This window comes from Cyanistes caeruleus, chromosome 4 (genome assembly GCF_971803275.1).
Source record: "Cyanistes caeruleus chromosome 4, bCyaCae1.hap1.1, whole genome shotgun sequence".
NCBI lineage: Eukaryota > Metazoa > Chordata > Aves > Passeriformes > Paridae > Cyanistes > Cyanistes caeruleus.
In genome coordinates this window covers 28,338,344-28,354,451 of record NC_141704.1, presented here as the reverse complement: position 1 = coordinate 28,354,451, position 16,108 = coordinate 28,338,344, and the positions used below count along the sequence as shown (strand labels likewise).

Below are 16,108 nucleotides of genomic sequence, written 5' to 3'. Positions count from 1 at the left end.
ACCTCATGGTAGGTTGCTGCTGACCAAGTGGCCTCCCCTGTCCTCAGACAGCTCCTCTTAAGATAACCTGCAGTGGTACAGGAGCAGAAACAGCTGATTCAGCTGTTTGACCTGGCAGAGGACCAGCAGTACAAAAAGTAAAGGAGATGAAAGCAAAACTGGAAGCTGTAAGGGGTTGGGATGCAGGCTCACTCGATTGCTGTGACAGTGCTGTGCTTCCCACCTGCCCTGAAACTGTTCTGGCACATCTGTGGGTACATGACAGTCAGGTGATGGTGAGGTGCCAGGCATTACAATGTTTCTCTCCACCAAGAAGGAGCTGGCTGGGCCATGAAACCAGCAGGGATGGTCAAGTGACAGGCACATTTCAGTCAGTTGTTGCTGGGAATTCAGGTATCTTCCTATGCCATAGCACCAGGAAAAACTTCCTCTGTGCAAGACAATTAAAGTGGCACTTTTGTGGGACTTGAAGAGGCTCAGAAAAATTGCCTGTCCCTTCCCTCTCCAAAGGCAAGCTCTGTGAATGTACAATTTTGTAACCAGGCTTTTTAACAGTCCTATTGGCTTCTGCTGCAGAAGATTTTGGACAACCAGAATATGAATGTATTGAATACAAATGATAATGTTTGAAGATTGACCTTAGGCATATTACAAAATTCCATAGGGGATATCCATTATCCTATCAGCTCTGTTGCAGTGCAGTAGGAGCTGTCTGATGCTTGTGACCTTTCTGTAAGCAGGTGACATCCAGGAACTCTACGATACTAAGTTAGCTCCTGGACATGCAGCAGCTTTTTCAGATGATTGTGATCTGCCTTCTACACATGAAATGGTTAGAAGTGTAGGAATGCAGGTAAGATGCCATTCTAGTTCTAATAATGAATGTGTTTGCCCATAAGTGTAAGATTCTATGTGTTTTCCCCAAAATGAAAGTTTTATGTATATAGATAACTTTGTAATAGTTGTACAGGTAATGAAGGACTTTTTGTAGCAGTACAATTGTGATGCTACATGATTTAGTGTGGGCTACCAGAAGACAAACTCTAGGAGGGAAAAGCCTTATCAAACTTCCATGGTACAATAGTGTAGAAAAAGTAATTTAGTATCTGGAAGTATCCTGCCTTACAGCCTTGCCATATGGAACTCACTGGACAGGTAACTACCATCTAGAAACTCATCTTTGGGAGACTCTCAGTGAGAGTCAGGTGCATTTACATGTATCTTTATAGAGATTCCTAGAGGATGAACATACTTTTTTTTTATTTCTTAGAACACGTACATGGGATTCCTGGACTACAGAAAGCAAGCCATTAGAGATCTTGGCATCAGCCCCAGCACCTGCTCCTTTAATCCTGGAGTAATTGTTGCTAACATGACTGAATGGAAACATCAGCGGATTACAAAGCAGTTGGAGAAGTGGATGCAAAGAAATGTAGAGTACGTGTAGAACTCTAGCTTTGCACTTCACTTTTAATACTTGGTTTACAATTTCACTTCCCGTTTAAAAGCTCTTGCAGGTTTTTTTTAACTCCAAGCAGTCTTTCTTTTGAAATCTTATAAAGTGAAGTAACTGATGTTCCAGTATTTCCATCTGTTTAAATCTGACCAATTCTGTACCAGGTAATGGCTGCTTGGAATTTTAATCTTGTGTTCAATCACAAACCCCACTCCAACCTGAGGGACATTGAGAACACGTGGTTCTCATTTTGGGTGACCAGTTTAGCCTGGGATGAAGCCACTGAAAAATCTTCCCTTCCTGAGGCTAGCTTAAAGAATGAGGATTGTTTCCTTCTTTGCCTGGAGACTCTCCTGTTGTAGCATCAGCCAAGCTGTAATTGGACACCATCTTTTTTTAAACACCAATAGAAAACACTTCTTTTTCTCTAGTAGATGAAATTTTACATGATATCATTTTGTTATTGACCACAAACAAATTGTGACACCATTTTTAAAATTACTTCCCTGCTAACCTGTATTTGAAAACTTGATGTTTATTTTCTTTCTCTGCAAAGGATTAATTTTAAATTTACTAAGATAAAATTGATATGGAATAGTTTGTGCTATTGTGCTGTATCCATTACTTGTTAGTTTCCACCTCCCAATGCCTTCCCTTTCAACGGTTAGGCATGATCTAGCCCTGGATTTCTCAAAAAATTCATAGGAAACTGAAATTCTTTAGATACTAATTTATGCTAACTAGGCTTTGACAAAATCCAGTTGGAGGTTAATTTAAAGGTCTAAAAGCTAGGGGAGGGAGATAGGGGAAGAAAGAGGGAATTAAAAACATGGAAAAATGTACATTTTCTTAAGAAACCAGGCTAAATTATGTTTGATTGCTTTATGTTAACAGTTTTTTTCCTACAGTTAGCTTTGTCAGCCTTTAGAAGTATAGTCTGAGTGTATAAAAAATTGGTTTCAAGCTGGGTCTGACTCCCAATTTACTTGGCAGTGACAGTTCACTCCATGGAAATTGGAGTTGCAAATATAACCAGTTAAAAGCACAAGGAAGGAGTATGCTGAAAACTGATCCGTTCAAAATTATTTTGAATTTTGCCAGATACTTACTTTTAATCTTCTACCTTTTGTATTAAAGATTCCTCAAGGTTTTGAACATATTCTTTTATTTTTCCTTTTGCAGGGAAAACCTCTATAGCAGCACCCTTGGGGGAGGTGTGGCAACCTCTCCAATGCTGATTGTATTTCATGGAAAATATTCCTCTATTAATCCTATGTGGCACATAAGGCATCTCGGTAAGTTTAATTGCTTTTTTGCGAGCTGGAACTAAGGTGAGTTTGTGAGATTCCAGTGCATGACCTTTTGTGACTTTACCTCATGTGCCACTTATGTGGAAAGAATATATGAAATACCTGAATATAGTGAGACTGAAAAAAAGTCAGTCTTGGTGCAATGGAAGAGGAGGGGAGGCCTGGCAGTGGTTGTTGTCAACATCCTGGAGAATGTAGTTACCTTTCAGCTGGGAGTGCTGAATTATTCTAGAAAAAACCTAACAGCTTAGCTGATATGGTAAAATGAATAGATTTTACTTTGTAATCCCAGCTATGCCAAGATGTTAGAAGTGTTTAAGAGGAGAGAGTTGAGAGATTAAACTTGCTGATTTTTTTTTTCTGATGAAACGTAAGAGGCATCAAGCTGAAAAAAGCTACTTATCATACAACTGGGTGTAAATTAACATGAAAATGTACTAATCAGACTTCTGAAAAAAAAGTCACCTGAATTTAACTCACTCAACAATGTCTTCCATTATCAAAAACTGCATTCTTAAATTTATTTTTTTTTTATTTTTTAATCTACCCATGCAGGCTGGAGTCCTGATGCCCGTTACTCAGAGCAATTTCTTCAAGAAGCTAAATTACTTCACTGGAATGGGAGATACAAACCTTGGGACTACCCCAGTGTCCACACTGATCTCTGGGAAAACTGGTTTATTCCTGACCCTTCAGGGAAGTTCAAATTAACTCGTCCTGATAGCTGATACTGAAATACTGCAAAATGTAGTGTACGGGATGCAATTAATAGTTTGAGATGCAACATGTTGTATGATTAATTGATTTTAGAAAATGAAGTATTTGTTAAAAATATGAATAACTGACCATCAGTTTTGTGTGCTTATGAGAGCAGGAGAGGGAGGATAGAGTGACCTGTACACAGTTCAGATTATCCTGAATTTCATGTAAGGTGAGGAAACAAGTTTACTTGACAATGAAGTATTTTCATTAAACACTTACAGAGGTGAAATTCAGTGCCAGACAGTGAGCTTTAATTTAAGGTCTTTGTAAGTAAGATTGCAATGTCTTCTGGTAGAAAAATCTACACAGGAGACAGCTGTAGTGTTATGTACAAGAAGTATTTAGTTGTCTAGCCCACATTAAACAATCTGAATTGAAAACCTGGGCACATGTTACTGAGTTCTGTTGCATGGTGACTCTGTTTTTTGGCATTTCTATGTATGACAGATCCCGTAGTGCACTTAGCAAGATGCAAAAGCATATTCCAATACACTGCAGTACAATTCCTGATTTTATTGTGAAACATTGGTAGATTTAAGACAGGTTAAGACCTTCTGTATCACTGTAACAAAAAGAGCACCAGTTTTGAGGGAGAATACAGAATTTTAGTATTTAGTGGAATGGTCATTGTACACCCAACTGTGTTTTATGCCCAGATAAGCAAGTGGGTGATTCCATTAAGGAAGAGATCTTTCCCCTCCCATCAACCAGGATAGCCTTTCAGGAGTTACAACCTACTGTGCTACGTACTCAGCAGTGCTAATTTCATGCTTCTAATTTTGTTGAAAATAAAACTGAATTGTAACAAATCCCTGATGCGAGATACTTTGAGCACCTGCAGGAAAACATCCATGTAAACAGCAATACATGATACAGTACACTTTAAATAACAGACAAGACAAATCCTATACCTTTCTGATAATATGTGGAACAGCTTTATGCTGCAGCTAATAAACACAATCAGAATCATAATGCACACTCATTTAAGATTCTCAGAATTAAGCCACATAATTTGGGAAGAAACTGTAAACATCATGCCTGCCTCACAACAGGTTGACAGTGTGTAATCTCTGTAAGAGGTGTTACAGCAGGATTAGGACCTACACTAACCAGTTACACACAATTGACAACTGTCACTAGCTGTGAAGAGAGGATAAATCACTCTGGTACAGGAATCTGTGACCAGCATGGAGTGTGGAGATAATGTTTGTGTCTGTTTTCAAGTATGTGAAGCACCAACTGTCATAAGATCATCAAAACTTTAGTGTTTTGATCAGCTTATTGCTTTGACTTCATCTTTTCCTCACATGATAAAAGAGGGAAAGAAGAGGAGAATTAGGCACCAGGATGGAGTCTCGTTTCTTTCTCAGTCACTAATATTGGCCAAAAATGTGTATCATTTAGGCAAGTTCCTCAGAAGAGAGTTATACTTTCTACAGACAACTTCTTATTCATGGAACAGCTGTCTCTGTATTCAACTCAGTGTTTTTAAGTGGAGTAAAGAGAACATCCTCTAAGGTCCTACAAATTGAAGAGAACTTCATGTTAAAAACTGCTAAATTGCACATCTATTTCCCCTGTGCTAATTGTACACAATGTAAATAATGTAGCTGTGCATGACTCTTTAAGAGAATGCAGTCTTTCAATTTTCTGTCACATTCAAAGGGGTTATCTCCTGCTAAAGGTCAGGTGAAGGGACTAACTTCATGGAAATTATGGAGTTTAAATGCCACAGAATTCAAGAACTACCACTGCTGTTTGTTTTTGCTTTTTTTAAAAGGAATTCCAGTTCCTTACATTGGAATTTAAGGGGGGGAAAGAGATGGAGTGGTAGGGAAACCTTATCCTGAGACAGATCGGGTAGAATACTTAGGCCCTGTCCTGTGTGAAGCAAGTTTTCCTCCCCAGTGTTGTGACTTGAGATGATGTCTTCACTCCCTTTATCCTGAATATGGTCCACTCACTGAACAGACAGACTTCTTTCATCCCATCCAGAAGACAGCACTCACATCTGCAGAACACAACTTTGTATACTTTTTAAGATGGTAAAAAGCAGGCTTAAAAAGCACCATTTCCTTAACTGTGCATGATTAAAAGCACCTCTTTGCACAAGGTAAGGGTACATTTTCCCTTTTCCCTTCTGGATATAAAAGTATTATGAGAGATATCCAAATATTGAGGCATCGGTAAAAAGTATACTGCTGCTGTTCCTACCATGTTACCATTTATGGAATAAAATTAACACCCCAAAGAAATCTTCACAGATGAGAAAGCAATTTGTCAAAAACTGCAAGAAATAGTATACATTAAATATAAAACTCATATACAAAAAAGGGCTAACCTTTTTTTTTAAAAAGTTTGGACAGTTCCTTAAAATTATCTAATTCATTGATTTCAGCCTACCACACACTTACTTTGGACTATAATAAAATAACTAGGGGAGATAAAATACTATCCAGATGCTTCAGTTGGAGAACCGAGGTACCAATCTTGATCACTGCATTAAAACTGCAGCATGTGTGCATAGCTGAGAAGGAACAGCTCCTACACGCTGCTTCCCTCCTCTTCCCGTGTCACAGCAGCATTGAACTCTGGAATCTGGTCTGCAAAGGACTGTGTCATCCACTGTCCATTAGGAACTTCACCGAAGGACGACCCTTCGCAGTACTGGGGGTTGCTTCCTGCTGGACAAACAAAAATCACACCGTTTTTAAAGGCAGCTGACACCACAGGCTCTTTGCTCCCCCGCTGCAGACTGAATGCCTCAACCACTTTACCAGTTCCATTTGAAGACAAGCTGCACTGGTCGGTGTCGTATGGTGCACGGTCACAGTAAGCTCCTCCATATGCTGCTTCATAGCCTGGGTCATACTTTTCTTCTTTGACAGCCATCTTTTTAGCATCCTCTGCAGAAAGGGTACAGCTCAAGCGTTAATATTTAGAATAAAAATTATCCAAGAGCACTTTTATCAGAAAACATTTGAAAAACAGCCACAAATTCTACAAGATAATCCCAGCTCACCTTAGATAATTTAGGCTGTACTAAAGAGAATGGAACTGTAATTTTATACCACACGGTTTAGAGAATCACGTCTCCCCTCCTCCCATTAAATTCATTTCTTTCTGCTTGGGAAACTGCTAGTATTGTACACTACTTTACATTTTAATGAAGTGTTAACAAAATAACAACCATACCTTGTGCAAGTTGCAAGTCAAATGTGTACTGCACCTCCTGGACATCTGTGTTGGGTGCAATGCCTTTCAGTTGATCCCTTAAGTCTTTCAGCTTAATGTAATAATGAACTTTATCTTGTGCCCGAGGAAACTGAGCGCATCTTGCACTGGATGAAGGCATAACGTAGCACAGCTTGAGACAAAGAGCAAGAAAAACAGCATTACTGATCCCTGAGCTATGAGTTAATACTTAGTGCATTCAGAACAACAGCTCACTGTTTTAACCATTTGTACAAACTTCCACTAATGCCACAGGTGGTTGTGGAAGGGGCTAAAATGGGTTTTCATTTTTCTTGGCCAGCCATCTGTCTTGCCCTGAAGACAGGGGCTGATTACCAGCTGCTAAGTGAGCACAGTTTTCACCAGTTATTTATGTGCTGCAGGAGAAGCAGTACCCATGTGTGTTACAAGAGAGCAGGGCACACTCCAGAACTCCCTGAACAAGCAGAGCTCTGAGCCAAGGCACAGAGGAGTACGTGACAGCCTGCAAAGAGCACAAACCAGTGAGGGAGGCAGCACAGGTTAATTAGCCTGGCTTCTTGGCCAAGTGCATCTGCATGACGTACGCCAGGCTGTGAAACTGTTGTCAGTGTGGCTGGAGCCAGCTTCAGTATTTCTATCTGCACCGACAGCCCTAACTAAAGACATCAAGTTAGTTCAGGAAAAACAAACTGTATTCAATGTTTCTATTACCATGCAGTCTTTACGAACAAGTACCAGCAAAGGGGATTATTTATCTTTCTAACAAATACATCTACTGCAGAAGTACTTAAGAGCTACTAAAGGAGTGTGAGCACTTTATCCAATGATTCTTCAGACTCTAATGACAACACTTCCCCCTTTAGAGAAAGGCAGCTGAAAGTTGCAACACTAGTAATTGAGGGTAGAAATAAGAAGAAAAACAATGCAAACTTTTGAACTGACAAGGTAATGAAGCTTTAGAATAAGCTACCTTGCCAAGTACCGTAGTTGCCTTTGCTTTAACTTGTTTACGAGAACATATTAAACAAACCAATTTCTAATGATACATAGCTGGTCTCTTGAGATCCTTTCCAGTACTAAAGGTCTATGACTAATGCACTGTTCATCAAATTGCTTGTTTTATCTTAAGCATACAATTTAACTTCAAAGTGCAGATCAGCTTAAGGAGACCGAGTCTGACAGAAGCGCTTGGGCATGCCCAGATCCAGCAATGCTGAGGGGTCATGTGCAGTGGCACAAGGATGGACTCCCCCACTGTGGCACTGCATGGTAATGCTCAGTACCAAAATCCACTAATACAAATCCCCAGGGAACTGGACACTGGGGATCAGATGAAAATTATCATAAAAGCAGGCATGTGTTACCTGTATTTTAGGTAGTCCTTAGAGGTTGCACCAACCTACTAACCATGACATACAGTTTCTCAAATAAAGTCTGCAAGTCTGAAAAAGCTGCATTAAAGACATGTCTGAACATGTCTAAGTAAAAACCTTTCACACCTCTTATAGTTCAGTCAAAGTGTTTTCCTAAGTGTATGCAAGGCCTGACATTTCATTAGTTTCTAAATAACCAAAAATGGAGCGCCCTAGTTTTGTTTCTCAGTCTCAATACTTACAGTTTCTGTATCTGGCACTTTGTGTGGCTGCAGCCCAAATTCCAAGTTCTTAACTTTAATTCCAAAAACTTCTTTACTAAAAATTTCATAAATACCTAAAATAAAAATATAGGGTAAGTAAAAAAAAAAACCAAAAACCTACTAACAGAAAAAATTCATTTAAAAGGAAAAGTTCTCACATTTTCCATTAAAAGCTGCTATGCGAGGTTTATACTTTTGTAGCTTCTGCATCAGAATTCGCCCTCCTTCCCGAAACTCTTTGCTAAAAGACAAAGTACTCAAAATTATAATCACAACTATTAATTCATTAACAAGCCTGATATTTCCCTTTGTTGTCCAACCTGGAGAGGTCTTTGCTTCCAGGTGTTGTCCTTTCAACCATGTTTGTAAATCCAATCCCATATTTATGTGGCAAGGTGTGGTCATCCATGTGGTTTAGCTGTTCATTGCTTAGACCAGACATGAACAGACACTTCCCTGCAAAGTAGGAAGAGAGACATGCATTTGCCTTTTTCCAAGGAAAAGAAAACAGAACCAAAAAATCCCACTAAACTACTGGAGTACTGGAATGCTAAAGGAAGAATGTATTTTAGCAAAGTATCAGTTAATTTGGGCAGACTACTGCCCCTTCCAGAAAGGTTTAAAATAGCCAACCAACATTACTTTACCTCCTCCAAGAGGGCAGGAAGGTCCTAGTGAACAGGAATTCCTCATCATGATCCTGCAAACCAGCCTTTTATTCTAAAAGCCCAGTAAAGAGCTTTAGATTTTATGATTCACTTAAGCAGTGATCAATACAGATTTTGGGGGAAAGAATGTGTCAAATACAATGTGTCAGCTTTCTGTGACAATCTTGCCATTTCTTCTCCTTGCACTGGGCCTCTCTCACAGAGCTCGCTGTCTTGAACTCATATTTGAAGAAAAAAAACAAAATCCAACAAACCAAAACCCAAGAGAAAAACATAACCCAAACTAGTTTAATTAAAATGACACAAGTTCTAACAAAGTTCTGTAAATGCTAAAAGAAGAAAAGAAAACAAAAACGTACAAAAATGGTTTCCAGGTCCTGGGTAATGATGTCCTTTGTAAGCTGCCATCAGGCCAGGGTTTATGCCAATCTACAAAGATAGCAGTCCATTTTAACAATGACAACATGGCTTGCTAGTCAAGAATTTAATCAAGTTACAGTATGGATGCTTATTAAATTCTCTCTAAGTTACTGTTAATAAACAGAAATGTATTAATGGCACCTTCCATTATTATTTAAAAAGACAGTTTTGCAGCAGTGCCTCGATTAGATGTGCAAGGTCAAAAGAGCAGCTCAGAGGCTGCAGAGCTTCCAGGAAATTAAGCACTGAGTTATGGGCTCTCATGAATCTGTACTAAAAGTGAGCCCTAGACTTCTCAGAAATTAGAACTAAGTTTTAACAGAAAATGCAAAGCAGCTCTACACACAGGAAACAGTTTAAGTACTTTATCTTGCAAGATCTTGCCATATATACAATATAGATGAGTAAGCAGAAAGAATGTAAATCATAACAAGTAAATACAAGACTTTTCTACCTAATCATGTAACTCTGAGTTACTCACTATGACAATGTCCAGATCAAAGGTCAAAATATCAGGCAAAGTCTTGGTCAGAAGTTCAGCTTCAGATACACCATTAAAACGGTCCACTTTTCTTTTGACTTTAAAAGTATCTGTGATCTTTTCTTGTTTGCCTTTTGACTTGGCTGGTTTTTCTTTTTTAGCAGCAGGCTTTTTGGGTTGCTTTGGCTCAGTTGCTTTGGCTTTTCTTTTCCTTCCCCCTTTTTTAACTTCTGAAACACACAAGAAATATTCCTTTTGTACATTTCCAATGTTGCAGCATGGATATTCAAATAGACTCAGCTAAATGTAGGGACACAGAGAGAAATCAAAAAGGTAAATTTACCTTCAAAATTCATTAATTTGAACAACACACCTGAAGCTTCCTCATCTTCTGGCTCTTGAAAGTTTAGAGATTCAGGCAGCACAGGCACTGGCCATGACATGACCACCCAGAGATTGCTCTCCCTCTCTCTCTCTCTCTCTCTCTCTCTGTGTTCATTAATAATGTTCAGCTGTAGAACAATGTTACTTTCCAACAGTTTGTATTTGTTTAAATAAGCCACACTAAACTAAACAATTCTGAGTAACCAATTCCCTACCTGTGATTACTACAACAAACTAAGCAACCATTCAAACAAAAAATTTTTCAAATAAACAGTATTATACTGTACTTCTCTTGCAGAAAGTTAAAAAAATAGGTATTTTGATGCCAAAATCTTAAAAATACCTTCTCTAACACCATATTAAAACCCATGACTAAAATAATGCATTTACCTACTGAAAAAATATCTGCTTTTCTTGGAACAAGATAATTGTGTGAGACTGAACAATGTGCACACATTCACATTAGTTTACTGCTTTTTTAATTGTCTATTAGAACACATTTCCTAAAGAATACAATTAATCAATACTTCTGCAGTGAGCATCAAGAAAAGGAAATCCAGTAGGTCCAAGGAAGCAGTTTGGGAGCAAAATTTTCTTCCCAATCACTCTCACTTCAGCTTACTAGCACAGCCCAGCCAAGCTACCTTTTGGAGGCTCCTGAGCAATGTTTGGCTCTGGAATGCCCTCTAGAGTCGGTTGCTCAGTCATCATTTCCATGTTGGGCACTGCAGTCATCATCTGATGGAACGGAAGCGAGTAAAACGCTTGAGCTTGCTGAAGATAGGTGTAGTATCTTAGAGAGGGAGAAAGAGAGAACTTACTGTTGTGGTTTAGATCCACCAATTCGAGTTTCCCAGCCAATGCACCAAATAATGATGCACCAAACAGAATGTAAACATCAAACTTTATCAAGGCTGGCATGTACTGCACCTCCATTCTCTGATGACTGTTAACAAGGCACTAAATTATCTACACCATCAAAGCAGTCTGGCTGCTTAGCTGACATCAGTTAACGCCAACATTAACAGCACAGTCCTCTTGTGATTGCTATGATGTGGCATTAGCACAGCATTTGTAAGAGGAGACTAGAGCTTTTCTTTTTCTTTTTTTTTTCTTTTTTTTTTTTTTTTTTGTTAAAACACTGTAGCACACATTTCCAAAGCAAACTGTCTATCAAACAGACCAACAATTTACAATGCATGTTGAGCTAAAGCCCCCTGGACTTCCACAACTTTCCCAAATTTTAGATCTATTTTATGTGGTGTCAGTTGCTTGATCTGGTAAGATACTGAATGGATGAATCATTCAGGACTATAAAGCATTAATACACACAGCATTTGTTACTTTGCAGATTATTAAACAACTTTAACAAATTGTGTGGCAGATGTTGTCCCGCTATCACACACTGGATCCCACCACAAGTATTGCACTTATTCCACATGGAAGTGCTCATACACAGAGATCCTTCCAGTCTCTTTCTATGCATAAAGACATTTTTCCATATACATCTCTCTCCTTCCACACATTTATTAGTCATATACAGCCCTCACAACCATTTCTGCTTTATTCTGTCACTCCCTTCTACCCACACAGCCACCTTCATGCGCATAGCTTCTACTGTCTTACAAATACATAGAATGGACTTGGTGAACAGTAGATTTTCAGGAAATAATTTTATCATTTCAGAGCTATAACTAAAAACACCGAATAGTTTTTAGATATAGAGATATTTGTCCAAGAAGGCCAGTGGCATCCCGCATTAGCAATAGTGTGGCCAGCAGGACCAGGGCAGGGATTGTCCCCCTGGAATCGGCATTGCTGAGGCCACATCTTGAGCACTGTGTTCAGTTTTGAGCCTCTCGCTACAGGAAGGTGTTGGAGCATGTCCAGAGAAGGGCAACAGATCTGGGGAAAGGTCTGGAGCAGCTGAGGGATATGGGGATGTTGGCCTGGAGAAAAGGAAGCTCAGGGGTGACCTTATCACTCTACACAACCACCCGCAAAGAGGCTGAAGCTGGGTTGGTCTCAATCAACAAGTGACAAGACAAGTGGATATGACCTCATGTTGTGGCAGGGGAGGTTTAGACTGGATATCAGAATAAATTTCTTCATGAAAAGGGTTGCTAACTATTGGAATAGACTGCCCAGGGAACTGTCTGAGTCACCACCCTGGAGCAGATGTTGTAGATGTGCAAATTTATGGACAGGGTTTAGTGGTGGGCTTGGCAGTGTTGGGTTAATGGCTGGATTCAATGATCTTAGAGGTCTTATCCAACCTAAATGATTCTGATTTAAAATTTCTCAAAAGAAGGGACCATTCCCTACTACACACTGGGTTTTTAAGAAAACCAGTGTAAATCAGTCTTATGCAAGAAGAATCCAGTCTTGTGATCAAGCCACTATTTTTAACCCAAACATCTAATCCTGAAACAAGGAGAAATATGAACATAGGTCTGTCAGATTCCCAGGGAAGTTGCCAAATGAAGATACAGGAGATTTTCTGAGTACAGAGAATACCTTCAACCCGCTGCTGGAAGAGTTCCATTTTATATAAAATACTTGCGCGGTTTATGAACCAAACAAAACTGATTTTCAGATTTGTATCGAGAAACACATGAAAAACTGAGACACACAGAATCCAGTTCATAATGTAATAAAAGCTTAACCATACAGACCATAAAAGAGTGCGTAAGAAAAATTTGAAAGCATCTAACCTAAGACCAGATATCATTTTGTAATACAGACCTTCTTACTTTCTGCGTATAAAAAGTCTCCTTCTAGCAAAGGGAATATAAATCCCTTTGAATAGAAAATAAAATTTGCACCGTACCACAAACAAGTCCTCTAACCACATGCTAATGACAGTGAAGTTTTACCCCTACTTCTAATTTTCCCACATATTTTAGGCCAGATTTCTTACGTGGGCTCAGTAACACTTTTTTTTGTTGTTGTTGTTGTTATTGATGTATATATATTATAGAACATTTAAACAAGTACTTTCAGCATCACGAGGAAAAGGCAGTGTTTTGTTCCTCCCTCCAGTTCATTATATTTTTCCTCTCCCCCCCTCCTTCCGTTCATGCTAAAAACAAAGGGGAAAGAAAAGAAAAAGGTAAAGAAAAAGAAAAGAAAAATGTGTTCACTGGAACAAAACCGGCTATTAAGTAATTTTCAAATCCCCCTCAGGACAGAGACAGGATCGCGCCCCACGCTGCCCAAGGCCGCCGCGCTCCCCCAGCCGCGGGCCCGGCAGCCTCAGAGCCCCGGGAGCGCCTTCCCTCCCTCTTTGTGCCCAGGGGAAGGGGAGGGAGGCGGTCGCCACAGCCCGGCCCCGGCGGCCGTGGGATGCGGGGTAGGAGGAGAAGGACAAGGGGCGATCCCCACCGCGAGGCCCGAGCGCGGCTGCGGGCGCCCGCCGCTACCTGCCCAGCTCCGGGCCCTCCATGCCGGGCGCGCCCCCCGGGGCCGTCGCTGTCGCCGCGGTTGTCGCCGCCGGCCGCCCCCGCGCCCCCACCGACCGGCCGGGCGGCCCCGTCACGTGACCGCGCCGGCCAATGGGGGCGCAGGGCGGGGCCGCGGCCGCCCCGGGCGGGGGGCGTCGGGGGGCGTGAGGGGGCGGCCGGGCCGCGGCGCGGGCGCTGTGTCGCGACTCACCCCGCCTGGCGCGATGCTCCCTGCTGAGGGCGGGCCTCCGCACCCTCTTCCCTCTTCCCTGTTCCCTTCCCCCTCCCCCTCCCGGCGGCGGCGGGGATGACGCACGTCCGGCGCGGTCGGTGCACAGGGCCCGCCCCCGGAGCAATGCCCGCCGGCGTGTCCTGGTCCACCTACCTGCGGGCGCTGGCGGGCAGCATGCTGGCCATGTTCGCGGGGGCCGAGGTCGTGCACAGGTACTACAGGCCTGACCTTGTAAGTGCTCGGAGGGTCCCGGTCGCTGGTAGCGTGTGTGCGGGATGGAGGGTCTGCTGCAGAGGCTGTGCCTCGGAAAGGCTGTGTTTCTGGGCTGGCGGTGGACCGAGATCGGCCTCTACAGAGGCATCGGTCAGGCCGCCAGGACTTCGCTGTGTCCTGTTCTGGGCTTCTCAGTACAAGAAAGACAAGGAACTACTGGAGCGGGTCCAGTGGAGGGTCACGAAGATGATGCAGGGTCTGCAGCATCTCTTGGGAGAGACGACTGGAGGGGATCTCATTAATGCCTGTAAATACCTAAGCAGTGGGTGCCAAGAGGATGGTTCCAGACTCTTTTTGGTGGTGCTTAGCGACAGGATGAGGAGCAAAAGCCATAAACTAAACCACAAGAAGTTTCACCTCAACATGAGGAACTTCTTTCCATTGAGGGTGGCAGAGCACTGGAACAGGCTGCCCAGGGAAGTCATGGAGTCTTCCCTCTCTCATTCCAAACCCACCTGAACGCGTTCCTGTGTGATCTGCTCTAGGTGACCCTGCTTGGCAGGGAGCTTGGGCCAGATGATCTCCTGAGGTCCCTTCCAGCTAACAATTCTGCGGTTCTGTGGCTTCTCTGGAGAGTCGCCTCCACTCCGGCAGTAGTACCTTGTGTCCAGAAGGGGTCTCTGCTGGGGGAAGCTGGGTTTTGAAATGAGCCTGGAAAAGTAGTGAGAAGGGGCTGTACTGGATTTAAATAGACTCGGTTTCCTCCAGGAACGGAAATGAGGGCAACCGAAAGATGACGTCAGAAATCACGACAGACACGGCAGTCAAAATTAGTCATAGAACTAAACTCTAAATGAGACCATCCACTAGGGATAATAATGTGTTTTTTCAGCCTCTTGGAGGCCTGACTTGGAAGCTTTCTCTCATCCTCTTGCTCATATATACTTCTTGGTTTTTTAAATTCTCTTGGCTACTTTAAAACGGGAAATAAGTTTTAAAAAATTACCATGCTTGAGCTGTCAGCTCAAAATTCAATCTATGAGGCTTCAGTCATTGATAGATGCATTAGAATTTATGTGTTTTGTCTATTTATGCATTTATTCAGAATGATCAAATTATCTGTATCTCTTCAGTAGCACAAATTTTGAGGAACTTCAGTTCTTTAAATATCACGTTATCTGGTACCTTTTAAAATTTTATCTCCAGTTTCAGTGCTTAATTTCTGGATCAGGGCAGTAGAAGCAATGAAACATTTTCTTCTATCAGCAAGAGTATGTGTGGAAACTTCAACTGTGCTAGAACATCTCCACCAAACTCACTTTAATGCAAAAAGAGGCTTTGCTCCTTTAAAACAAACCGTTTGTTCTTACTTTCATCTATTTTTTTTTTTTTTTTCAAATTGTATTTTGCTACTTTAAAATAAGTCAAATTACAAAAAGGTAATAATTCTTAAGGTGAATTTTGCTTGTAGGAATTCTGTTCCACTCAGAAAAGAGGGTGGTAAAATCACAGTTTAGCTGTCATGCTCTTCCAGAATAAGCTCATTTACTGTTTTGGGAGTTTAGTTTTTCCTCTGTCTCAAACTGACATCTTTTTCTGTTTTTAATAGAGCATACCTGAAATACCTCCTAAGCCTGGAGAACTGAAAACAGAACTGTTGGGTCTAAAAGAAAGATCAAGCGAAATTCAGACTTCACAACAGTGACCAGAGTTTATTTTCATTGTGAAAATTAGAACTGATAAAATATTTATCCAACTTTTTAAGTTGCAGAAATACATATGTGAAATACTGTGCTCCTGTAATGGATTTTTGCTTTCCTTTACTCAGAATTGTGGGCAGCATTAAAAATAAAAATACAGTGAATGCTTTTGGTAAAAGTCCCATCA

The 16,108-nt window shown here is 41.2% G+C and overlaps 3 protein-coding genes across 26 annotated transcripts in view; 2 read left to right on the top strand and 1 right to left on the bottom strand.

The window, feature by feature from the left end:
- Positions 1-4,337, top strand: part of GLT8D2 (glycosyltransferase 8 domain containing 2) — a 15,850-nt gene extending 11,513 nt beyond the window's left edge. For all 13 annotated transcript variants that reach the window (XM_086887159.1, XM_086887163.1, XM_086887162.1 and 10 more), the window contains 4 exons: positions 741-853; positions 1,271-1,437; positions 2,639-2,751; positions 3,322-4,337. In XM_086887159.1, the coding sequence (XP_086743285.1) occupies positions 741-853; positions 1,271-1,437; positions 2,639-2,751; positions 3,322-3,494 (566 nt within the window). In that variant the 3' untranslated portion in view covers positions 3,495-4,337. The remainder of the gene's footprint in view (positions 1-740; positions 854-1,270; positions 1,438-2,638; positions 2,752-3,321) is intronic.
- TDG (thymine DNA glycosylase) lies at positions 4,022-14,132 on the bottom strand. 12 transcript variants are annotated; one of them, XM_086887148.1, is made up of 11 exons: positions 13,988-14,095; positions 10,978-11,126; positions 10,293-10,461; positions 9,950-10,179; positions 9,408-9,477; positions 8,701-8,836; positions 8,539-8,621; positions 8,360-8,454; positions 6,724-6,895; positions 6,306-6,434; positions 4,022-6,212 (listed from the first exon to the last, which is right to left on the bottom strand). In XM_086887148.1, exons 3-11 carry the CDS (start codon positions 10,390-10,392, stop codon positions 6,073-6,075), a joined length of 1,155 nt encoding a protein of 384 aa, XP_086743274.1. In that variant the 5' UTR covers positions 10,393-10,461; positions 10,978-11,126; positions 13,988-14,095; the 3' UTR covers positions 4,022-6,072. The 12 variants fall into 12 exon arrangements, with proteins under 12 accessions (XP_086743274.1, XP_086743278.1, XP_086743275.1 ...); XM_086887152.1 differs by having other exon boundaries at positions 4,022-6,209; positions 13,988-14,008; XM_086887149.1 differs by lacking the exon at positions 13,988-14,095 and adding an exon at positions 13,756-13,856.
- Positions 13,992-16,108, top strand: UQCC6 (ubiquinol-cytochrome c reductase complex assembly factor 6). The gene is made up of 2 exons (XM_023936764.2): positions 13,992-14,239; positions 15,831-16,108. The coding sequence occupies exons 1-2, from the start codon at positions 14,084-14,086 to the stop codon at positions 15,924-15,926; spliced, it is 252 nt and encodes an 83-aa protein (XP_023792532.2). The 5' UTR covers positions 13,992-14,083; the 3' UTR covers positions 15,927-16,108.

Bases quoted from the DNA above. Each gene is read 5' to 3' on its own strand.
- UQCC6 (XM_023936764.2), top strand. From the start codon at position 14,084: ATGACGCACGTCCGGCGCGGTCGGTGCACAGGGCCCGCCCCCGGAGCA. The intron at 14,240-15,830 runs GTAAGTGCTCGG...TGTTTTTAATAG, and splicing joins GGTACTACAGGCCTGACCTT to AGCATACCTGAAATACCTCC.
- TDG (XM_023936692.2), bottom strand. From the start codon at position 11,269: ATGGAGGTGCAGTACATGCCAGCCTTGATAAAGTTTGATGTTTACATT. The intron at 8,622-8,700 runs GTTGGACAACAA...TTTGTCTTTTAG, and splicing joins GGAAGCAAAGACCTCTCCAG to CAAAGAGTTTCGGGAAGGAG. The intron at 6,896-8,359 runs GTAAGTATTGAG...CTTTGTCTCAAG, and splicing joins AAGTGCCAGATACAGAAACT to CTGTGCTACGTTATGCCTTC.